The sequence below is a fragment of the Capsicum annuum genome, chromosome 11 (assembly GCF_002878395.1).
Source record: "Capsicum annuum cultivar UCD-10X-F1 chromosome 11, UCD10Xv1.1, whole genome shotgun sequence".
NCBI lineage: Eukaryota > Viridiplantae > Streptophyta > Magnoliopsida > Solanales > Solanaceae > Capsicum > Capsicum annuum.
The window spans coordinates 118,122,519-118,148,338 of record NC_061121.1 but is presented as its reverse complement, the minus strand read 5'-3'; the positions used below and the strand labels follow the sequence as shown (position 1 = coordinate 118,148,338).

The window sequence follows — 25,820 nt, the reverse complement described above, 5'->3', positions numbered from 1 at the left end:
GTTTCCAAAAAGTGGGTCAAGTAGAGCTTCAAGGGTTGAATCCTCTCCATAATCTTAGGTATTTCAGGCATGTTACTCTTCCCTGATTGCTACTTTGTTAAAAGCATGTGTTTTAAGTATTATTCATAGAGTTTGACATTGATTTTAGAAGATGGGTTGAGGGGTTTTGAATATTTGTTTTTGAACATTATTCCTATGGTTTACATATGATTGTTCACGCTTAAAATATGATTTTAAACTCGTGAGGTGTTTGGTTATGATGAATTAATTAGGGGATCGTGATTTCCCTCAATTTGTGAATATTGACAATTGAAGTGATGATGACCTCAATCCCTATTGTGAAATTTATTTTGATTATAAAAAGTATGCACACTGAATTACTCTTGAACTGTTACATAATGTAAAGAGTTAATAAAGCATAATGATTTTGAATTAAACTTATGAGGTTGTGTAATTCTTGAAGCTAATGTATAATTGAACCAAGAAGTTTGTGTATTGGATTTTAACTAGTTATACATCTAGTTATGTGTATTGAATTTTAATTGATTTTGAAGTGTTGATCATGGCATTATTTTGCTCCCTTACCCCTGGGTTACATGCTAGTGCTCAACCCATTAACCGTCTCTGGATGTTGTATCCCCACGTGATGCAGGCACCGGAGATGCTTTCACTTTTCATGTTCAGTAGTAGATGGGTCAGCTTGGTTCATCAGTTTGGTGTGGTGAAATGGTGAGCTTTCATTCTCTAGAAAACTTAGACATTTCATCAGTTCCTTTCATTGATTAGAATTGAGAGTTTAGATTATCATTAACATTGTCATTGTCATTGTCACTGTTAGAGTCGGGGACATGTCCTGATGCTTTATTGATTTTGTATTTTTTAAAAGGGTTTATTGGATTACTGTGAACTTAGGTGGTGATATTGGTTGGTTGTGTTTGGTCGGTTATCGATTATCGATTATAGACATATTTTAAATTTCTTAAGCTTATCTTATGTTATATTATTATTTATTTAGAATTTATCTGATGTTGGGGGAATTGGATTTTATATGTTTAGGTGTAGGGGATGTTCTTTGATCCTCGTTGGACTTGAGATACTCTTCATGGTCAGGCCCTGGTTTGAGTCATGATATTAATGATATAAGTGTAAGGTCAATCTGGATAGATAATTATACAACTCAAAAGGTCATAATCATATTATCAACCCTATAATTTATTAATTTAGTAGGTTTTTTAAATAAGCTTGACAAATATGATTAGAAAAGATGAAATTATACAAGCACCATAGCTCTATGTCTTTAATTCTTTATGAAAAACTCCTATATTAATTCTCTATTTTAATTGTCTTGCCTTTTCGAATTAAATTAGTAGAAATAGTTAGTGTAATAACAACCTCAACTTTTCTAAAAAAAAGTACGATGCTATTCTAATAACTGCAATAGAAAAATAGACAGTTTATCAGCAACTAAGTTCATATGGGATCGATAAATCTTATTGTGAAAACAATCACTTATTACTTGAAACTATGTACACGTGTGCATATGTTATGAACCTGAATAGACACAAAAATTCTTGTGATATTCTCTCTTTTCTTCATACCATGCTTTATTTAGTTCTTTCAAAAATATTATATTTCTTTCAAGATCGGTGTAGATCTCTTATTGACGACGTTGAACATATTTTCTACTCCTTTTGAGTATCATTATCTTAGTCTTTAACTTTTGGGAATGTACTACAAGTTTCTATGTTCTTGTATCTAATGCATATTTCTTATTATTCAAAGAGAACCTAATTCTTGAGATCCTCAATCATTTCACTCAGGATCTCTTAACTTTCTCCTTAATGATTGATACCCAATCAAGAGAAGCATGTGTATTCAACACCTTTTTTGTATAGTTTAAAAATTTTTGTATGCATTAATGACAACACGAGCCACCTTTTTAGTTTGTTTGTATAGTATTTTTGTATGTCATTCTTACTCTTAGAAAGATTTACCTTAAAATTGTCTTCTTCAAATTCTGAATTTGAATTGGCCATTAATGTAAGTATATTTTTTATTCCATACTCTTTGCTCTATACTAATGATTAATTTCTTTCTTCTAATTCATCATCCTTATCATCACTTGAGGAATTTCTATGACAATTAATGACTTTCTCATAATTTGATATGTTTGTCCAGTACTCATCTTCTTTGTAGGTACATGCTCCCTTATCCTTTTATCAGGAGTATTCCTTCTCCAATCATATTCCTTGTCTAGGAAATTCTCTTTTGAAGTGGTTTGCACATTCACATTTGTAGTTTTCCTATGGATTACTTATATGAGGTTATTTTGGTTTTGAGGTGATTCATCTATTTAGGAACCCACATCTCCCAATCATTCTTTGAAACCTTTTGATGAGTAATGTCATATATTCTTTACTTATATCTTGGTATTGGGTAGTTGTGAGGATCGTATTAACATATTTGTTTGTTTGGGGGTGCTCCTTTCACATTACATGCGTCTTTAAATTTTCTATGAGTTCATCCATGGTAATTATCTCTGGATTCTTTGCCTCCATAATAATATTCACTTTGCTTTTGCAAGAATCTGAACATAGACCATAATTGTCCTTTAGTCCTTTTGATTAGAGAAATAATCTATCCAAGAGAGTCAAATTCATTAATGAAGTTACTGAATTTATTGAACATCTCCTCAATGAATTCTCTTTCAATCATCTTAAGTAGCTCATATTACCTGTTCAATGAATTAATTTTAGACTTCTTGACATTTATGTGATTTATATGGCATACCACACTTCTTTGGAAGTTTATAATAAGAAATTCTACTATATACGTCAGGTCCAATGTCACAAATAAGCTTCTTGACTTTGCATTCTTCTGGACCATCTTGATTTCTCCATTCATATATTTCACTCTTTCTTTGGAACCAGGTTATTCCTTTATCATTAGTAGTTATGGGAATTTTTTGACCTTCTTGTATAGTATGACATAGTTCTAGGTCCTCTACAATGATAAAATCTCCCATTCTTGTTTCCACTATTGTCATTGAAGCATGGTAGCTTGTGGTTGATCGTCTTTGTTGACCTCCTGAAGGTGAAACTACCTCTTATATTTCAATGTGTTAATCTTTTTTGAATGAACCCACTTTGCTACCAATTGTTATTTTGTAGTCACATCTATTCTAAAAGAATTAGGTTCTTTCAACAACTATGCAAAATGATTTTTCAGCAAACATACAAGAAGATAAAGTATGGAGTCATAAATCAACACAAGAATTTTTAGGTAGAAAACTCGTTGCTTAAAAAAGGTAAAAATCATAAAATATCTCTAATAAGATTTTTTTTCGCCTTCAACTATGGATTGAAAGATTTTTTTCTATCCAACTTGAATCCTAAGAGCTATCTATTTGAATTATAGAGTTTAGAAGCAACCTCTTTCAGTATATAGAGGTCTAGAATATTAATGTGACCGGAGTACAATAATGAAATTAGATCAAAATGCAGAACTAAATTTCTTTATAAAAATAGAGAGAGAAAGAAAATCAAATAGGTCAAAGGACTAAGTGACTCTTGAAAGTCATCTTTTATATCAGGTTAAGATAAATGACATAGATAAGGTCTTACTGAAAGAGCTTCAATACTTAAGAAATTGACTCTAATAATCCCTACCTCAATTCACTACAATTCTCCTTGATTATTGGTAGCTTCGCCATCTTTTTTCAAAGACTCTATCTAATTTATAAAGTCTTTTACCAATCAAAACAAAGGTCTAATACAAGTCATTAGAAATGTAATAAGCATACGGGATGAAAACCAAAAGAATTTAACTATTACAACTCAAGAATAATATAAATAACTTTCAAGAATAGGTTATTTTTGGCTTAAATTAATTCTTCTCCTAGAAAGACACTCGAATAGATCTTTCTTATGTGGTTTCACCAATAAAGCATCAAATAAATGCTTTATGTAGGAGTAAAATAGTTTATTATATTTCTTCAAATACAATCAAGACTTAGTTCAAGACTTTCTGAGAAATCAATCTTTATTTGGTTTGATTTGAAATTGGCCGACTTCTCTATATTCTAAGCTAATTTCATGTATTCAATTATGATAATATTTTCATCTCTTGAACTTTTGTTCCTTGAAGAAATGGATTATAAATTAATCCCAGTTCTAAAGGTTTCCTTTAATGTGCGAGGAATAAGTTCTTCTGTATAATACCAAACAGTCTTCAATTTTGATTTGAAGGTACAAGTTTTCTCATAAATTTCTCATCAGGTTGTAAGTTTCGTCAATTCCTTTTCTAGATCTGCTAAAGTCATGATTCTTGTATTTCTTTGTCCATCTTCCTTATACATAGATTATCATATATGCAATATTTATCAATCATTGAAATTTCATAGTCTCAGATCAAACTAGCTCAAAAATAAAACATATCAAAAATTTAGATCTATACGTGTTGGAAAAAATGTTGTTTGAGAGGCAGAGAGATTAACTATAAATTTCATTTCTTTTTAAATTTTGGAGGATTTCTCCAAAGCTGATATGGACCTAAAGTTCTATCTAAGAATAATCGTGTCTATTTTATTTACCTCTTCTCTTCTTCTTTTTTGACTTTACCTTGTTTAAGATTTTAAATACTTTCATCCAATATGATAAATATTCATAGAGTAATTATTTCAATAATAGAGTAAAATTTTACATGTAACGTTAGATAGGATAGAGTGTACAAAGATCTTACCCTTACTTTGTGAAGGTAGAGAGGTTGTTTGTAAAAAAAAAAATTGGCTCAAATAATGCTTATCAAAGTAGTTTAAAAAATGAAAGAAATTTGAACTCACCCATATGGGATGCTTTAAGGCCCATTAGGGTAAGCTAACCCTAATATATACTAACACTTATCGGGTATCATTAAATATACTGAAACTTAATATTTTTACGTGTTATTCCTTGACACTTATCGAAAAGGTGGGAGTGACTTTGGTGGAGGACAAGATGTGGGAAGTGAGGTTGTGATGGTTTGGAAATGTTATATGAAGGAGCATGGATGCTCTAGTATGGAGGTATGAGAGGTTGACTATGGATGATTTTAGGTAGGGTATAGGTGGCTGAAGATTTATTGGAAGAAGGTAATTAGGCATGACATAGAGAAATTACAACTTACGGAGGACATGACCCTTGATAGGAAAGTGTAGAGGACACAGATTAGGGTAAAGGGTTAGTAGGTAAGAGTGATTCGTAATAGTAGGAAATAGTGCTTAGGAAATAGTATTTTGTTTGTATTTGTGCCTGTAGTTTCTTGTAGCCTCTTATTCATAATGTTTTGGTGATGTCCATAATTTTAAATAACTAGTTTAGAGTATTACCTTGTGGGTGTCTTGTTTCCTTTATTATCAATCCTTTTGTTTTTTTCTTTTATGTTTTTTGTTGGTTATACTGTTATCTATCTTAAGCCAGGAGTTTATCGGAAAAAACCTCTCTTCTTCATCTGAGATAGTGGAATGGACTGTGTACACTTCACCCTCTCTAGATCCCACTTTACAGGAATACACTAGGTATATTGTTATTGTTGTTGATTGTTTTTGCACAATCAAACTAGGATATATATTATGGTGCAAAAGTTGCTTCAACATATCGTAACAACCATCATAGACCAATAACCACAGTTCATCCTAACTTTCACTTCCACTACATGAATAACAAGTTCTCATTTTATGATTTACGTATTATCTAATTAGTTAGATTAATATAAAGTGCAAATCTTCAAAAAAGTGTGTGGGTTACTTAAATAATAATTTGTGTTTTTCACGTTGCTAAAACCTTCTCTATATGGGTTACTTAAATAATAATTTTTTGAAAGTGCTACAAAAAAGAACAAATCATGATTAATCTATTTATGAGTCCATGACAAATAACACACTCCGATTTAGGAGATACTACTATTTATTACAAGCAAACTTTCAAGTGTATATTAATAAGTTAGAATATTAATGCATTTATTTTCAACTTTATAACTTTTACTAATTCTTCCTCACGTACCAAAAGTCATCTTTCAAAAGAAAGAGTAACAAAGAAATAATTGCAAGTAAACGTTACATCAGTGTAATACAACAACAGATATTGCCTTCATAAAAATCATAAAAAATTTCAGTGTAAGTCAGTCATCAATCAAGTTCTCCTGTATAGTAAAGATCCCTTCTGAGATACAATAACATGTGTGTCCTTCGACCTCCTTTTAAACTTTAAATACATAACACAATAACATTTTTATAAAAGAATACAAGATTTATAGTTTAGTCCACATGTTTTACGGAGGGATAAAAAATTTCAATTGAAGAACAAAACTACTCTAATATGACACCATGTCTATTTAACTTGCTTAAATCATAAAATTTTATAACGATTATCCATCTTTCAAAAAAGTGTGTGGGTTACTTAAATAATAATTTGTGTTTCCCATGTTAAACTAAAACTTTCTCTACATGGGTTACTTAAATAATATTTTTTTAAAAGTGCTAATAAAAAGAACAAACCATGATCAAGCTATTTATGAGTCCATGACAAATAACATGCTCTGATTTAGGATATATTACTCTTTATTACAAACAAAATTTTCAAGTGCATATTAATAAGCTTGAATAATAATGCATTTATTTCCAACTTTACAACTTTTACTAATTCTTCCTCAGGTACCAAAGGTCATCTTCCAAATAACCTTCACTGAAGCTACATCAGTCATCCTCAATCTACGAACTTGCTTGTTCAATAGCTTAACTGGGACTTTCTCATAAGATTAAAAATCCACAACACCGACATCCTCAACCGGCACATTGAAGGAAGGATCACCCACACATTTTTTTAGCATAGACACATGGACTTCGTCTTGAAGTTCTGTGGTTACCATCATATCATCAACCATATTTGGAAAAAGGTCATCTTAGAGTAATTTTTGAGCAAAGGTAGGAGTAGAAGAGTTATTTATAGGGTTGTTTACATCGAGATTTACAGGATTTTGGGGCGAAAGTTGCAGGGAAGATTGATCTGTATCCATGGAGGGCTATTGCAGTACTATTTGTTAACCTACTTTACAGAGCATTTTTCTACATTTTTTCACTTTGAAGACCGGAATTAAAAACCTACGTACAAAGCCCTTGTTTTCTTAAAAGGTCATTCCCTTTCTTTCTTGCTTGCTTTAAAATTAAATAAAAAGATAAAAACAAGAAAACAAAACTATCATCCACTACACTATATATATTAATTAGACCTCCAATTTTTTTTTCTTTTATTCGTAGGCATTGGACCTCCAATTTTGACAATCAACCAATCGAACAAGATTATTCCGTTCTTCTAAATTTATATATATCATTTGAATTTGAGAGCTAATCAATTTAATTTTAAAATTTATATACATAAAAATAAAATAATAAAATATTTAAAGTTATAAAAATTAAAAGTTATAAAAATTAACACGTCAAAAATATTTAATTGATATATAAAAATATTACGGTCAAAATAAATTTATTTAAATTTTAAAATACGAAAAATGCCACAAATTAGTACGCATAGAATACATGCTTTCCATGTACAACTCTTCATTACATTATACACACCCTTGGTTCAGTTTACTTGCCTATATTAACTTGATGGCAATTATAAAATATTTATTTTATTAAATTAATTTTATTAATTATATTTTAAAAATTTAAATATGATTATGGATATATTTTATATTTATTTAATAAACTTCGTCTAAATGACTATTTTTAGCAAGTGGGAGGAGAAATGAAATGGAAGGAGTACTAGATTTTTAATTTTGAGAATGGACAAATCAAATTAAATTATAATCCTCCCTTTGAAAAAAATTATTATTTTAACTTTGACATAAAATTTTAAAAAATAATTTAATTTTTAAATTTTATAACATTAAATTAAAATTATGCTAAATGTATCAAAATTCTTTTAATCTCGTCTGGAAGTTTTCAACTTTAATAAGAGCTTTGAAAATCGTTGTAAGACTTCCCATGACGCTTTCTTTTCATCACCCATTTCTCCCTTGATTTACCTCCTAAGCAAAAAATTGAACCCAATCCTCAAAATGATGCCACCAAGAAAGAATATGGGTCGGGTTTCGCCATTTTTATTGATATTACTCGCATTAGGTTTCTTCTTTGCAACATACAATTTGGTTACAATGATAATTCACAACAGGGTAACAAGAAGTAGCAGTATTACTACTAGTACTAGTACTAACAATGGCGGATCGGAATGGTTCGATCCGGTTCAGGAATCGGGTTTAAAATCCGGTGATCATCGGAAATTCCACGTGGCATTGACGGCGACCGATGCACCGTACAGTAAGTGGCAGTGTAGGATCATGTATTATTGGTATAAGAGAATGAAGGAGAGGAGTGGATCCGATATGGGTGGGTTTACCCGGGTTCTGCATTCGGGTAAACCCGATAATTTGATGGAGGAGATTCCTACTTTTGTTGTTGATCCCCTTCCTGCAGGATTGGATCGGGTCAGTATTTGTTTTTCTTGTGTCTTTTAACAAGTCTTTTGTTTTTTTAATGGTTAGTTTTGAGACACCTTTTTAGTTTTCGGGGTTTTCTAGGAGGGGTTTTGTTTGAGACATGGAGAAAGTGAATTTCAGTATTGCATGTTGAAGTTAGTTAACCGTGGCTGGTAAAATTGCCACCATGTGACCTGGAGGTCATGGATTCGAGCCAGCCGTGGAAACAACTTCTTGCAGAAAGGCAGGGTAAGGCTGCGCATAGACCCTTGTGGTCCAGCCCTTCCCCGAACCCACACATAGCGTGAGCTTAGTGCAGTGGGCTGCCTTTTTTTTTATGTTGAAGTTAGTTTGGAAAGGTGTTCCTTTGGTTTTTTCATAATTTGGTTATTAAGTCAGTGGAATGATAAGTTTACCCCCTTTTCTTGGGATTGGCTAGTTTCTGGCTTCGAGGAAGGAGGTTTCAGTTTCTCATGTGATCAGACTTTCATGAACACTACAGTTGAATAATTTTAAGTTTTAAACTTTTGAAAAAATTGGTGAACGTCTTAAATGTTGGTTATGGAAAGTCTGGGAGTATGGGAATATGTTCTTGTCAGTGGCATATACAAATTTTCATAGAGCGTGTTTAACAATTAACGAAGGTGGTGGCTGAACCCACGATCGCGAAAGTAACCCGGGGAATAAGTGAGAAATTTCCTTAAATGTTTCTTTTCAACTTTAAGTTCGATTGGGAAAAGAAACTAACGCTGGAGTTTCTACTATTTTACTGAAGGAACTAAACAACTTGTTTATAAAAAAAAGGAAACACAACACATCAAGCCTAGAGCTTGTGTTATTCCCTTGAGGGGGGTTGGATCCTACCTCAGTGATGCTTATTTCTTATTTCTTAGTAGATCTTTTCCATGCTATAAATAAAAAGATTACACAAGCTGGGTTTTGGACCCTGGGAATAGCAAGGGAAAATACCCACTTTCCCCTTCACTGGGATGCTGAAATGTGTCAACAGGCTTCACTTGAAATATGTATGGTTTTTTAATGGTGCATGCCAAGATAGTATGGTTTTCCATCTGCTCAGTTTAGGTCTTCCATATCTTCTTTCCTGGGGCTCAAAAGATGTATGAACTTTTGGATTACTTTGGGGGGTGAGATGACTTTGATCTGTTCAGTTTTTTATTAGTTGTTCAAGGAAATATTTGTCAGAGGGAAACTTGAGTGATTTCTTCAGAGGCTCATAGCTTAGAATAGGAAAATGATTTGACTTCTCTTTCAACGGTTTGCTAATGAATCAACGAATGATCATCTGCTGTTTGAAGCCATGGGGAGCAGTTTACTGGAAATTGAGTTGTTGCTACATATCTTTTATTTCTGCGAAAACGTTGGTTCTCTGAGTTTAATTACTTGAGTTGCTTCACTAGCAAAATACTTTCACATCCTAACTTTTCCATTTTATCTTCAGGGTTATATTGTCCTTAACAGACCATGGGCTTTTGTTCAGTGGCTTGAAAAGGCAACAATTGAAGAAGAGTAAGTCACTACGCTGGATAATGTATACCATTTTTTCTTGTATGCAAATAGTCTGAACGGTGCAATATGCTATTACTGATGCAGATACATTCTAATGGCAGAGCCCGACCATATATTTGCAAATCCCTTGCCTAACTTGGCTCGTGGAGATCACCCAACCGCATTCCCCTTTTTCTACATAAAACCATCAGAACATGAAAAAATTATACGAAAATACTATCCAGAGGACCTGGGTCCAGTGACTAATGTTGATCCAATTGGAAATTCTCCAGTAATAATTAAAAAGGTTAGCTATTATATGCTGAACCAAACAGTATTTCGTTATTGCTGGGGAAGGTCCTTGAAATTTCTTTCCTGCTGAACTGCATTAACAATACCATATACTATGCGATGAAAATGCTGTCTGATCTCATTATCCTGTCTAGATTTTTGGGCTGGTCATTTTCTCTGGGTCGTGTACTCAGTTTTCGTCCTCTGTGTTGTTTTTCTGATTTTTGCAGTCCATCTTGGAGAAAATTGCTCCTACATGGATGAATGTTTCTTTGAGGATGAAAGATGATCCAGAAACCGACAAAGCTTTTGGCTGGGTTCTGGAAATGTGTGTGATGTTTATGTTTCTTATTTCAGTTGTTGCTTGTAGTTCATACTATGCTTGGCTTATGAAGTCTAAATTTGATTTGTATTTCCTTGTTCCAGGTATGGCTATGCAGTGGCATCTGCTTTACATGGTGTACGCCACATTCTTCGAAAGGACTTCATGCTACAGGTCTGCACGAGCTGAATTAAAATATCTTTTTCTTCATTATGTTATGCTTGACTAATTCCTAGCTAACAAATGGCGGTCATTTTCAGCCACCATGGGATCTGGAAGTTGGAAAGAGGTTTATTATTCATTATACCTATGGATGTGATTATAATATGAAGGTAAAATAAATACTTACAGATTCTGTTCTTGCAAACATGGAATTTCTTGTCATAACCTGTAACGAACATTGTCTGCCGTTCATTGAATCCTTTTGATGATTAAGCAGGGAGAGTTGACATATGGAAAAATTGGTGAATGGAGATTTGACAAAAGATCTTACCTTCGAGGCCCTCCACCAAAAAATCTCAGTTTGCCCCCTCCAGGGGTTCCTGAAAGTGTGGTACGTTTAAACCTCTGTTTACAGCTTTGTGGTATGCTGTAGAACTATTAACTTTAAAAAAAGTACCTGGGAAATCATTCAAATTTGTACTGTCAACTTTAAAAGTAAGATTGCAGAGATTTATATGCTGTGTAAACAACAGAAGCTATCTGTAATTTTGCTACTGTCCCATTCAGTTGTTTTGCTTACTTTTATCGGATTAACTTTCTGTTCTTGATATGGTCAAAAGATACTGGCTTATGTTATGGCTTCCCTTCGCTTTCTAGCTTCATTTTACCTCATACTGTCATTGCTATTTATCTTCTTCTATCATAAATGTTTGTGACTATAGAGCCTTAAGAAGCAACTAATGTTCGACATTTTTTCTCAAGATGAACCTGTAGGATGGACTAATGGGAACAGATTGACATGAGAATCACCTTAGTCCATCCTACAGGTTTCATCTTGAGAAATTCTTTTATCCTCTGTATGCCCGTTATAGTTTTCACAAATTTACTGCCCTTTACGGGATTCTATACTGCCCTTATGTGTTGCACTATATGCTACCAGCACATATTTCCAATTGCCATGCAAATTGATTCTACCCATCAGATTCAATTATCAAACTTAAATCGTTCAAAAAGTTTCTTCTACAATAATTCCAAAATACTTCTTATTCTCAATAGACCCCACTTGTGGGATTACACTAGGTATTGTGTTTTTATTCCCAACATCAAAGTTGTAAATTTTCAGTGAACTTGCGCTTGAAGTTATCCTTGATGAACCAGATCTAAACGTCACTTCTACGTCGAACATGAGTCATCCCTAGGTGTTTGGATGACTTCTTCAAACTTATGATGGCTCATTTATTATGTCTATATGATGCGTTGTGTTTTCCTTTTAAGTACCACAAGAAAATGGCAATGGACTGAAATGAGAATAACCTTGCAGCCTTCCCAAGTTAGGACAAGTCACTTCCTAGTGGTGCTGGAACAGAGTAAATGAAATGTCTGTCAATAATTCTAAGTCGCTCATCAATAAGAAACTAACTGAGCATTAGATTAAGGAATTTCACAAGCCATCATTTGGACTAGCATATTTGAGCAAGTGGTAAGTTGCAAGTCTTTTTTTTTTTTGAATCTGTGTGTGGCAAGTGTTAGCTCTGATCTACTGAACCATCACAAAAGCCCCAATAACATGTTATTGTTTGCAAAGGCCCAATCAGTTCTAATATGATGGCACTGATTAGCTTGTCTCTTCTAGAAGGAAAAGGAAAAGACATCCTATTACCATTACCAAAATTATGCATTTTTTTTTAGGTCCTATATTTCCTAAGATCCCCAGACCCCCCATTATGTGGGAATACACTGGGTATGTTGTTGTGTATTTCCTAAGAGTCTTGTCCAATTAGATATTTATATGCTGATACTAGAAAAAATTAGAGAACGTCTAGCATTTCTTTTATTTTCTTATTTTATATTCTAGTGGTCTACAATGAGGTTAAATTTGAGGGACATGGTGACATTTATTCCTCTGTTAGAGCGTGACAGATTTGTTAATATCCTTTCCTTATAGCCCGTTTAACCCAAAACATATGATTTGTCCTTTAGCAGTGGGCTTACGTGTGAACATTAATATAAAGGTGATTAAATCTCATGACAATGATTGATGCAAGCAGACATGCATGTTATATCACTGCACACATGCAAGTGGAGGGAAAAAAGTGCCAGTATCTGCAAGGAACCAGACTTGTTTTTATCACTGTTCATGTTTTCTTTTTCCCTTTTTGCAGGTAAGATTAGTGAAAATGGTTAATGAAGCTACTGCTAATATCCCTGGATGGGAGACAGAGTGAGAATGAATCAAATTTGACTTGTGTAGTTCCCTATACTTATGCTTAGCTCATTTTCCAAAGCACAGCGCATGTCAAGAGTTACCAGATTTTGGCAGGCTTCAAGATGGATAATCTTTAGAACAATATATGATTTAAACAAGTTTAATAGACACGGTGTCATACTAGAGTAGTTCTGTCCTTCATAGAAATTTCTCTGTCCCTCCATGATGCTTGTGGACTAAAACTATAATGCTTGTATTCTTTGTGAAAATCTGTTGCTGTGTAGTGTCTTTAAAGTTTAATAGGAGGTCTGAGGCCTTTTTGGGCTAAATTAGGACACACAAGTTATTGCGCCTCAGAAATGATCTTTACTATACGAGATGGCTGATTATACTGGAATTTTGTATGTCTTTTTACGAAGGCAATATCTGTTGTATTGCATTGATTTAACTTTCAATTGCAATTGTTTCTTCTGTTGTTTTTCCTTTTGGAAGATGAGCCTTCGGCGCGCAAACGTAAGAGTTGTAAAGTTGGACATAAATGCACTAGTATTCTAGCTAAATCGATACACTTGAAAATTTGCTTGTGATAAATAGCAATATCTCCTGAGTCAGAGCATGTTATCGGTCACTGTGGGCGTTGAGCTGAGTGAAGCTGAGTCTGAGGTCACTGTGGGCGTTGAGCTGAGTGAAGCTGAGTCTGAGCCCAGCTCTACCGAGTAGAGCTTAACGAGCTTTGACCTGCGTGGAGCTGAGCCGGCTCTTTAATATTTAGTTCCGTTTAGTTTTACATCATAAAAAAAAAATAGATTATGATAAGTTTGTTCGAGTTATAATTATTATTAGTTTAAATTGGTAATTAATTATATATAATGTTGTCTAAATTAGAATTCAATTCAAATGATGTATATTAATATTGAACAAAAAAGGTAGTGCAATGTATCAAAAAAATTCATTGCATGAAATTAATTTGAAAAGTACAAATTTATAACCAATTACAATAAAATATATTATTAAATTAATATTTTTTTTAACTTTATTAAGATTAATGAATGGATTTTAGTTTTAATGTAATCATTACATGATCAAAGTGAGTCAAACGAGCCTACAACGCTTTGTCCAGCATTATTTGTCATGGGCTCATAAATAGCTTGATCATGGTAATTGGTATTTGCCGTAATGGCATAATTATTCTTAAGTTTCTTTTTTTTTTTTAAGGTTTACATACTATATTAATCTAAACTAATTAGATAATATGTAAACCATAAAACATGAATTTACTTGGTCTTTGTGTAGCAGAAGCTAAAGGTTAGGACGGACTGTGACTGAAATTACTGATCGATGGTGATTGCCATGATATGTTGGAATAACTCTTATACCACAATCTAAATCCTAATTTGATTGTGGCAAAAGAATAAAACTTGTACTTCCACAACTTCTAGGGGAAGATATGCTCATCTGTGCGTGCAGGTACCGTTAGAACAACCCCTTCTTCATCACTTGTACATAGGAGCTCACAAACAGCTGATTTATTACGAAGCTGCATCTTTACTCTGTACTGGTTGTGGGCAACTTGGGCATACCACCCATTTCCCATATAGAACGGTGAATAATAGTCCCAACGAAAAAGTTGTTGCTAAAGCACCAAAATCTACTGTAACCGAAAATGAGCGTCATAAAAATGAAGAAGATGATGAAGGTTGGAAGCTGGTTCATTTCCCTAGGGGCGACAACCTCATCATCCAGCAGAGAAAGAAAGTATTAACTTTCAACATTCTGATAGAAGCCCTACTGGGCCATTACGGGTTAGTGGGCTGTTAAGTAAAAGTGGTTCCCAGGTAAAGGGCCCCAATCTTTCTCCTCCTATGGGCCCAGGTAAGTCCTCTTTGCCCAATGACTTACAAAGTCCTTATAACGACCATTATGCCCCCGCCCCCAAATTCTGCACTAACGATTCCACCACAATTCCTTTAAATGGGGATCTTCCTAAAGTAGGGTCCATAGAGCTTAATTCATCTATTCCAACTCTGTCCCATTTGAAGGATTTAAAAATAAATAATTCACCTCTTTTCTTGAATAATACCATAGGCCCATCTGATTCTCAATTGAAGGCTGATAGGCCACAGACAGACTTCATGCATGACAAAAAAAATTCCCAGCACGTACACTCACCTGTTAACAATTCTGATGTTCACCCTAATTATGATTACTCTCCACGTAATGACAATGATCTGTTAAATTCTCAAAAATCACTTTCTCCATCTCACTTTGCCAAAAGCCACGTTTTCGACCTTACTCTTTCCTCTGCTATAAATCATGGATCATTCTCTAACTTGCCCATTCAAGGGTCTACATATCCATCACAGCCCATCATACTCGATTCAACAACTATACCATAAATATATTCTGATGGCACAAGAGAACAATCATCCTCCTTACCAAATTTACACATCAAGAAATCCTATTCCTCTTTATCCACCCCAGTCATGGATGGAGATGGCACTCACGGGACATGCACTCACATTCACCATGACAGTGAATGGTCAAGAGTGTCTGGTACTGATTCAAAACCCTTGGGACCAGGCACAAATAATAATAGAGGGGATGACGAGAGAGACGGAAGTTTTCAATGACCCACCGGCGACAAGCCAATCCCTCCCGACACTTCCATTTTACCCGCCACCATCAGGGGAGGAATCAACCCTATGGATTCAACCCATGTGACGGTAGTGGCGATGGAATCCGACTCACAATTCCTTCCTGTTCCACTGAGTTCTCTTCCGCCTCCGACAACATCCAATACGGAAGAAAGGACGGGGGCAACAACTACATTCCTGGGATAGGTAAAGGCATTCTTCCTCAAAGAACTATCCGAAAAAAAAAAATAAACGTAAATTATCCTCAAAATATGTTCAGGTGTTCCATTCATGTGAGGCCAACCCTTAACCCCGATGTGGGGAAGTATGCTCTAATTATGAGTCCCTATCTAAGGAACAATGACTTTCCAGACTCTTCCCCCCGAAGGCCTCTAACTTTTAACCGCTCGATGAATTTTCTAATTTGGAACTGTAGGGAATTTTCTTCCCCAGAATTTAAGGTTCACTTTAAGGAACTTCTTGACTTGCATAGGCCTGCACTTGTAGTCCTCTTAGAAACTCATAGGACAAACCATCAGTCTATGCCCAATGAGTTTCACTTCTCAAATATTGTTATTATCCCAGCCTCGGGACAAGCAGGAAGAATAGCTATCCTTTGGCAAGCGAACTTTTTGAATGTTACGGAGGTCGTTATGACCCATCAAGAAATTCACTGTATCGTTCAGGTACTCCCCTCCCCAAATAAATGATTTTTTCTACTATTTTTGCTTATAATAATATGGTTGATAGAATGAGTCTTTGGGAGAATCTTAAGTGAGTTGGTGACTCATTTAACAGACCTTGGCTGATGGGTGGGGATTTTAATGAAATACGTGATTCCATCGAAAAGTTTGGGGGATTACTGATTAAACATTCAAGATTTGACAAATTTGCTGAGTTCTTAGATTATTGTCATATGATTGACTTAGGTTTTTCGGGAAGTAAGTACACTTGGTCAAATTTGCACAAAAATAATACTCTTATTCTGGAACGTCTTGATAGATGTGTAGCAAATACTAATTGGTTCCAGCTATTCCTTAAATCTTCTGTTAGGCACTTGTCCCGGACTCATTCTGATCACTATCCTTTACTTCTTCAACTAACTACTTTTGTTGTCCTATCACATAAGCCTTTCAGAATGGAAAACATCTGGACAAGCCATCCTCACTTTTCTTCGGTTATTAAAAATTCTTGGCTAAGAATGAATAATGCTTTACTACCGTCCATAACTTGCTTCCAGAGCCAAGTAGCCGTTTGGAACAAAGAGGTTTTTGGAAATATTTTTGGTAAGCAAAGACATATCCTCGCGCGGTTAGGCGGAATTCAAAAATCCCCTCATTACCCAACTAGTAGTTTTCTTCAAAAACTTGAAGTTTCTCTCAATCAAGAACTAACTGGGTTGTTTTATGCTGAACATGAATTTTGGAGGCTAAAATCCCGTATCCACTCGCTTAATGAGGGTGACGCAAATACTAAATTTTACCATATGTCCACTATTCATAGAAGGTACAAAAATAGAATTTTTGCCCTTCGTGACACAGTAGGTAATTGGATTGTGGATAGGCATGATGTGGAGGATCATATCACCTCTTTCTTCTCGAGCTTGTACTCAACAGGCCGTAGTTGCTCTTATAACCACTTTTATCAAGCCCCCAACCAGAATTAGCTCCCATTAAAGCAATGATGTATCCCATATCCTTAGTACCAGAAGTCCCTGCTATACTCCTTTGACTTTTCCTTTTAACTAACATTAAGTAACCCTTGTTCAGAGAGAGAGTTAGTACCATCATCAAAATTTAACCTCGAGCTTGATCATATGTTTTGTTCAATCCCATGAGAAATTACAACAGTTTTTGGAATTTCATAAAAGTTATAAACTCTCTCGATTTATCACAATTGCAACCAGGTATTGGTGTCAAATAGTCAAACTATGCCCAGAGCATTCTAAACTTGCTATAATAAGCAGAGATGGAATCTGTACCTTGAGCTGCAGTTGCAATATCTCTATGAATTCGAAAGATTCTGGAGCAATCTACTTTGTCAAATTGTTCCTTCAAATCATTCCACACAGCTGCTGCACTCTAAGCATATACAATTCCATTAAGCAATTCGGTCGAGACGCAATTCATGATCTATGAAAACACGATCGCATTACATCGTTCCCATAGATCTGCCAGATTCGAGCCAAATTGTTCCTTTTTGCAAGTACCATTAATAAATCTCAATTTGTTACGACCTAGAATAGCAATTCGCATACCACAACTCCAGACTACATAATTATTGATGCCAGTTAATTGCATCAAAATCAAGACTACACCAGATGTATCAGTTGAATGTAAGAAGGGAGGATGATTGTGACTGAGTTTATTAGGCAGTTCATTGTCGAGCGCCATTGAATCTAGCTCTGGTCGTCTTCTATCTGTTCGTGTAAATACAAAAAATACCACACTATATCTGTGGCTCTGATACCATATTAAATTATGCTAGCTAAGCAATAGGATCCATTGATAAAAGTATAGCTTGAGAGAGAATGAACAGAGGAAGGAAAGAGATTTTATTTTGACCTAAGATGAATCCATTATTGTGCCAATGTAACAGTGTATCTCTCTACTTATATAATTGTGCAAAAGCCTCTAACAACTAACTGACTAAACAAAACTAATTACAACTCATTTACAAATGGCATTTCAGTCTCAATACCTAGTGTTAGTAACTAACTTTTCAAACTAATTTTATCATACCATGCTTCAAGTAATTCCACTCTCAACAGGTATTGCTTCTTGATATTTTTAAAAATTTTATGCTTAAACTTTATTCCATCAGTAACAACTCGATTTCTTTGAGAAACTATCAATTTATTAATGTTGGAGTGCTTATTTATCTCAATTTATGGGAGAAATTTAAGAGTATGAGAATTGTAACAATTAGATTTTGATATAAAATATGAGAATTGTAACAATTAGATTTTGATATAAAATAATTTAGCTATGAACAATTGGCGATGAATTAATGATGAAGTTTGTTGTTACATTCAATTTCTTTTGTAGTTTATTGGCAAATGAGATACACGTTTTTTATCACGCGCAAAGTGCATAAACTAAACTAGCTCTACTAAATTCACAAGCTCAAATTGAATATTTCACTTCAAATTTTAAATATCTGTTTTTTTTAAAAGAAAATCACCCCCTTTTATGAAATGTGTTTTGTACAAATTTCGTTTTGCCTTCTACTTTTCTTCTTATTAAGTGAAAACATAGTTATATCGCTGATTTTTTAATGGGTTTGTTTAGATAGTGATTAGATGATTTACTCACGCTTTTCAGGTTCTATGAAGTATATATGACAAAAAATGGTTGAATTTTTTTTTTAACATGAATCTATTTTTTTTATATTGAGCTATTCTAAACTTGTGTTCTTGGTTGAAAATATATTATGGATTAAATAGATGAATAAGAAAATATAATCAGGCATTTAAATTGAAGTAAACCATTTGATTTTGAGTTTGTCACGTGCTTCTTCGTCAATATTAAGAATAAATTTGTGATAAAGTATAATGACAAAAGAATATTTGGATCGAAAATATAACAGAAGGATTATATTTGAATTGAAAATATAATAATTATATATTTAAATTATTTCTTATAGTACTATACAAGGGTTAGTCATTTGATCCTTTTTCATTCTTTTAATTGTTGTTTGCAGGTTTTCTTCTTCAATTTTCTTTGTCACATAAATAACAATACTAGAAAAATAATGTCCTATACTTATTGAGAGAAAATATTTACAAATATTTGGTATAGTGCATACATGTTGTGAGTTAGAGAGAGACGGTTTCCCCTCTCTCTACCTTTTTTCTTATTTCCCTATCTTCTTTGTACTATCCCACCCTCCTACTTCTTCAATGGCGACTAAACCCACTTATTAAGATATCACCTCCAATTCTATCATTCGATTTGATAATCCAATGAATTCCATTGATTCGAATACTGAATTGTCCGAGACAGAGGGGGATTCAATTGATCTCACTCTGGAAGAGAAACTTTGCATCTACTTGTCTTGGCAATTTTTGGTTATCCTAAAGGTTTTCGGAGGTAAATTTACCCATCCTTATCTTAAGACCAAGCTATATGCTCTTTGAAACCTTTCCGAACCCTTATGCTTAATTGATCTGGGTCATGATTTTTTCACGGCAAAATTCAAAGGAAGGGACAACTAGGAAATAGCACCGCAATGGGGTCCATGGTTTGTAGCTGGAAGCTTAATATCCACCAGGAAATGGGAACCCAATTTCATTCCTAGCACCACTAAGATTAACTCCACTGCGATTTGGGTACAGCTTCGCAATTACCCACTGAGTTTTATGATCGATCCATCCTGGAGCGAATTGGCCAAAAAATTGGGGTCCTTCTCAGGTTAGATGCATGCACATCCTCAACTATATGTGGTCGGTATTCACGCGTCTGCATGCAAATTAAACTGGAAAAGTCGGTAAGGACCTCCATCACTATTGGCTCCCATAAGCAACAGCTCATCTATGAGGGTAAGAAAATCTTGTGTAAAAATTACAGCTGTTTAGGACACACGACGATCTCTTATCCAACAAAACCACCGCCTCTGTCTTCAACTGTCGCTTCGGATACCCAGGGTAATACTCCTGCTTTGGAAGAGAAGAATGAGTGGAAAATAGTGTTCTTTCGCAAGAGATCTGGAAAGAAATCTGATCTATCCAACCATCGAATAGGCCCTGAACGTGGTAATGGTGTTCTCCCCGCTACTCTAGGTAAGTATACTAACTCTATATCCTTCGCAGTGGCAGCACCCATGGATCGACAAAGCTCTCCAGCTAGGGCCTTCTAACGCTATTGGGCCATCCCAGGTCGACTCTGCTGATGGGTCGCCTTATCCTCATCAGGAACGGCCCAACACTTTTCCTAATGATAAGACCCCAAGATCTTATCATATTACTAACTATATTTCTAGCTCTCCATATTTGGGCTTCAACCTCAAGCCCAGTCTTAATTTAAGCCCAACTCTCCTCCTACCTTATATCCTTAATAAGTCTGGCCCACCAGACCTCTTTAGTTCTATTTTACAAATTCACTCTGATAAGTTATCCAATTCCCTCCCTTCACCTATTATTACCCAGTTCCCTTCTCCATCTTCTAATAAAGAGAAAGGAAAAGATTTATCCTATAGGACCCACTCTCCTATCCAAATGATTACTTTCCCTCAACCTCGTAACTCCACCACCACGCTGTTAATCTCTTCCCCTTCTATAAGACATTTAATGGCCAATATTCATCCCATAGATAGAGCATTTATTGCCACTGAGATGTCCAATGCTAAGCCCCTTCACATTTTCTCCTCTCCTCTAAATACTCTCATTGAGGAGAATGCCACGTAATACACTTCTGCTTTACACAATGAGAACTCCACCTCCAACAATGATCACTCTCACCTCAGCTCCCCTTCATCTAACCCACATTTTTGTCTCGTGGGTGGAAGTCTTTCTAGCAGGCCCGTCCTTTTCTCTTTACCTACAATGGGGGGGACTCCAATTTACTGTGATAATTCAGGACCCTTACTACTTAGCACTCTTGGCTCTGGAATACCTGAACCAAGGTCTCTAGAACTTTGGTCCAAATATGTAGATGACCACACTCATGCAAATCTTTCATCTATTCTTCCAAGAGGACCTCACTCCAACATTAATATCAGAGATGATGCATATCACAAGCTTGAATCTCCTATTCTATCCTTCCCCAAACCCCTCTCCCCTAGAAATAGGCCCTCTTTTTGTGAGTCTCAGTGGGGCAAACCCAATAATACCAATAATGCTCCCTCAAAATCTTCCCTCTCTGACCTTCATTCCGAACACAGAGGTGTTAGAAAGGGAGATAACCCTGGAAGCTCTCAGGGAGAGCAACAGAGAAATGGAAGCCCTATTAGCTCAATTGAGAATACCCAGGACGGATGTTCTTACTTTGGAAAGACCTGTAAGCCTGGTTTTCGAGGGACCTACTCAAGAGCTGGATATTGTTCTCCTCCCTCTGGGTATCTTAAGGGTAGAAATAGGTTTAGAGTTGCCAAACCCTATGACAGGGACTCCTTACCAAATAAATATCTCACTGCTCTCAAGAAAAAGAAAGAGACTAGACCTCCCCAACTCCTCAAAGTCTCAGGGGAAAGAAAAGACAATCCTTCAGGGAAACCATAAAAAATCATCAATGAAGAATTGTCTAATATGGAATGTTAGGGGTGCCAATAATGCTGAATTTAGGCGCCACTGCAAGTCTCTTATAGGCGTGCACCAACCCTCCATTTTAACTTTTCTTGAAACAAGGATGGCTGATCATAGGGGCTTAGCTGATGAGTTAGGTTTTCCTTGCTTTTATCTTCTGCTTCTGGTTCTTCTGGGGGGGGTTGTCATTTTCTAGAAAGATGATTTCATCTCCTTAAAGGACATCTCCATCTCTTCCCAGGCTATCCTTGCGATTGTCAAGGTTAGTTCTCCTCCCTCTTGTTGGATTCTTAGCGTTATTTATGCTAGTAATACTTTTTCCTTTAGAAGAGACCTTTGGGACCAATTAAGGTGTATTTTTTTACTCTCTTCAGTCCCTTGAAAGTGATATCTAGCTCATAGGTGGTGATTTTAGGGATTGTTTAAACCATTGCAGCCCCATAGATTTTGGTTTCAGAGGTAGTAAATTCACTTAGTCCAATATGATATATAAGAATAGACATAATCTTATTTTAGAGAGATTGGATAGGTGTTTTGCTAATGATCATTGGATCCATTTCTACCCTGAAGCCTCCATCCTTCATCTTTCTAGGACCCATTCTGACCACTCCCCTCTCCTGGTTACTTTTGGTAGAACCCCTCCCATCCCTCATAAACCCTTTAGAGTTGAATCTATGTGGTGCAACCACTTTGATTTTCCTAATCTTGGGGCTCAATCATTTCCCTTTGAGTCCAATCTCGCCAGAGCCACTTTGGACTTTGCAGACATTGCCTCAACCTAGAATAAAAACATCTTTGGAGATATTTTCCACAAAAAAAAAACATCTTCTAGCTAGGCTTAATGGTATCCAGAAGTCTCCTAATTACCCTACTAGCACTTTCCTTCACAATCTAGAGAATTAGCTCACTAATAAATACATTGTTATTTTAAAAAATGAGCAAGATTTTTGGATGCTTAAATTCAGGATAAACTGGCTCATGGAAGGGGACCAGAACACTAGGTTCTTTCACACTTCCACCCTTAATAGAAGGAGAAGGAACAAGATTTACTGCCTTCATGATCAAGGTAGATGGATTTATGCCCATGAAGACATTAAAGATGCCATCATCTCCTACTACTCTTCTTTTTTCAAAACTGATCACCTCCAAGGCCACTTAAAATATCCGAGGAACCCTTCCCACAATGGATCTCTTCCTCCCTCTTGTTACCTTAACCTGGACTCCATCCCCTCTTTATCTGAGATTCGAAATGCTGTATTCTTTTTTCATCCTTTTAAAGCTCCTGGTCTTGATGGAATAGATCCTTTCATGCACCAAAAATTCTGGAATATTTCTGCTCCTCTTCTGTTGGATTTCTGCACCCACACCTTCACTCATAGGATCATACATTCTTAGGTAAAACCACTTACCATTGCCTTATTCCAAAGTGCAAAAATGCAACCACCCTTAAGAACTTCATACCTATTGGCTTTTGCAACCGCCAGTATAAAATCATTAGCAAAATTATTGCTAATAGAATCAAACCTTTCCTTCAATCCATTATAGGAAGTACCCAACTAGTTTCTTATCTAAGAGGAGAGCCTCTAATAATGCCATTGTTGTTCAGAAGTACATTGACTACTTTAGAAAAATGAGAGGGTTAACCCCCAGCATGATCTTGAAAATTAATTTAGAGAATGCCTTTGATAGACTAGAATGATCTTTCATTAGACAGAACCTCTTCTACTTCAACTTTCGTTCTGGTCTAATCAAGCTTATTATATCTTGTGTCTCATCTTATTCCATCTCTATCCTTATCAGTGGTAGCTTTACTCCTAACTTCCAACGTACCAGGGGAATTAGACAAGGAGATCTTCTCTCTCTCTACCTATTCATCCTGTGCATGAAACTTCTTTCTAGAATTAATCATGAAGTAGATATTCTCAAATGGCATCCTCTTCAAATCAATCATAGATTACCTAGGATTTCTCACCTCTTCTTTGATGATGAATTAACTCTCTTTGCCAGAGCTGATAACCTCAACTGTGCTACTATTATCAGAACCCTTCATAATTTCAGTCTCTTCTCTAGCTAGAAAGTCGATTTTGCTAAATCTAAAGTCATTTTCTCCTCTAACTGCCTCTCTTTTACTATAGCTCTCCTTTCTGCCACTTTAGGTATTAAATCCAGCCACTCTTTTGGGAAATACCTTGGATCCCCTATCTTTCATGATAAACCTAGGCTATCTGACTTTCACTTTATCCTTGATAACATCAGTAACAAGCTAGCTAGATGGAAAATCAAATTTCTTAATATGGCTGGAAGAACCACTCTTGCCAAAGCCTGCTTGAGCAACATCCCTAACCATGTCATCCAATACATCCTTCTCCCTAGTAGGATTCACACTCTAATTGATAAAGCCCAGAGGAACTTTATCTGGGGATCCACTGCTGAGAAAAAAAATGCATATGATCAATTGGACCATCATCACCTAGCTGGGAGGTCTAGGCATGCAACAAGCCCATATCAAGAATGACTCCTTGTTGTGTAGCCTGGCCTGGAGGATTCATTATAACCTTACCTCTTTGTGGGCTCGAGTCCTCCTCCAAATAAGTTATCCCACTAGAATTCTTCCTTATTCTTCCTCTAGAATCTAGAGAAATGTTCAAAGAGCTTGGTCTATCTGTCGAGGAATTGTCCATTATCTGCCTTTAATGGTCATAAGATTGACATTTGGAAAGATAGATGGGTCCCTTGCCATCCCCTCCTAGCATCTATCATTCATGGCCCCCTTTCAAAATCCAGCTCCACAATAACATTTGGAATCTTAGCTCCATCCCTTTTGTCATTCCAAGAGAATTTCAGCTCAGTATGTTCAATGCCTTCAAGCTTGACCCTCATCTCAATGCTGATCTTTCCTTCTGGACCCTGACTGGCAATGGAATGTTCTCCCACAAGACTGCCTACCACTACCTTACTACCGCTAAGTATCCTCCCACCCACAACCCTACTTCTTTTGGGTGAATATGGAAACTTCCTGTTCCTAATAAACTCAAAAAAATTTTGTCATCTTTTCAACATAATAGTCTCTGCACTAAATCCACCCTTGCTTATACGGGGCTCTCTATTGCTCCTACTTTCATCACTGTCCTCTTTTTTATGAGGACATCTCTCACCTATTCTTCTCTTACCCTCATGCTATCTCGCTCTGGAAAGACCTCTCCCATCTCTATCAAGGTGCTCATACCATTAATTCTCTCATGTTTCACCCCTTCAATTGGAACATAACCTGCATCTGTTAAGAAACTTCTGCTTTAACAACCTCATCAGTTGGTCAATCCTACTGTCTTTTTGCCTTTGGCATGTTTGGAAGAATAGAAACTCGAATTCTTTTAACAATAGATCCTCTCACTCTTTCTTAAACTTGCTTATTTAGAAGCTGTTGAATTTTTTCACCTGAACCCTATCTCTGCTTCTAGAAGCTTTACCACCATCCATGTAGGTTGGAATCCCCCTCCTACATACCACTTTAAGTTGAATACTGATGGCTCTAGTATGGGTAATTTGGGCAAAAGAGGTATTGATGGTGTCATTTGAAATGCCAATGGTAATTGGGTTTTGGGCTTTTCTCAAAGTTACCTCCACGCTACCAATAACTTCATGGAACTATTAGCTCTTTGGAAAGGTCTTCAACTAGTTATTGATCATAACTTAACCCCCATCATCATCAATGTTGATTCTGAGGATATAATCAAAATGCTACAATCTGGTACTGCACTTTTTAACTCCTACATTCATGATTGCAGGTCGATGCTACAAAGACTAGGAAGGCCTCCGGTCTAGCATAGTTACAGAGAACAGAACAGAGTGGTAGATGCTCTAGCAAAAGAAGGCGCAGAAAAAAGCTTTTTGGATTACTGTAAAGTTTTTGTCTCCCCGCCCCCTTTTGTAACCCACATAGTTTGGAAT

At 35.6% G+C, this 25,820-nt stretch overlaps 1 protein-coding gene and 1 non-coding gene across 3 annotated transcripts; both read left to right on the top strand.

The window, feature by feature from the left end:
- Positions 1-7,858: 7,858 nt before the first annotated feature.
- On the top strand, positions 7,859-13,453 carry LOC107848026 (hydroxyproline O-arabinosyltransferase NOD3). Of its 2 annotated transcripts, XR_001667759.2 has the most exons (9): positions 7,966-8,520; positions 9,971-10,038; positions 10,123-10,324; positions 10,539-10,636; positions 10,735-10,804; positions 10,891-10,962; positions 11,070-11,183; positions 12,114-12,272; positions 12,955-13,164. XR_001667759.2 is itself a non-coding variant. In XM_016692680.2 (8 exons), exons 1-8 carry the CDS (start codon positions 8,095-8,097, stop codon positions 13,015-13,017), a joined length of 1,113 nt encoding a protein of 370 aa, XP_016548166.1. In that variant the 5' UTR covers positions 7,859-8,094; the 3' UTR covers positions 13,018-13,453. The 2 variants fall into 2 exon arrangements, 1 of the variants encoding a protein (XP_016548166.1); XM_016692680.2 differs by lacking the exon at positions 12,114-12,272 and having other exon boundaries at positions 7,859-8,520; positions 12,955-13,453.
- A 5,466-nt stretch (positions 13,454-18,919) lies between these two features.
- LOC124889178 lies at positions 18,920-19,010 on the top strand. The gene has a single exon (XR_007047790.1). It is a non-coding gene; the product is annotated as a small nucleolar RNA U36a (small nucleolar RNA).
- The last annotated feature ends 6,810 nt before the right edge of the window (positions 19,011-25,820 follow it).

Coding starts and splice junctions, on each gene's coding strand:
- LOC107848026 (XM_016692680.2), top strand. CDS start 8,095: ATGATGCCACCAAGAAAGAATATGGGTCGGGTTTCGCCATTTTTATTG. Junction 10,039..10,122: donor AAGGCAACAATTGAAGAAGA/GTAAGTCACTAC, acceptor TTACTGATGCAG/ATACATTCTAATGGCAGAGC. Junction 11,184..12,954: donor CAGGGGTTCCTGAAAGTGTG/GTACGTTTAAAC, acceptor CCCTTTTTGCAG/GTAAGATTAGTGAAAATGGT.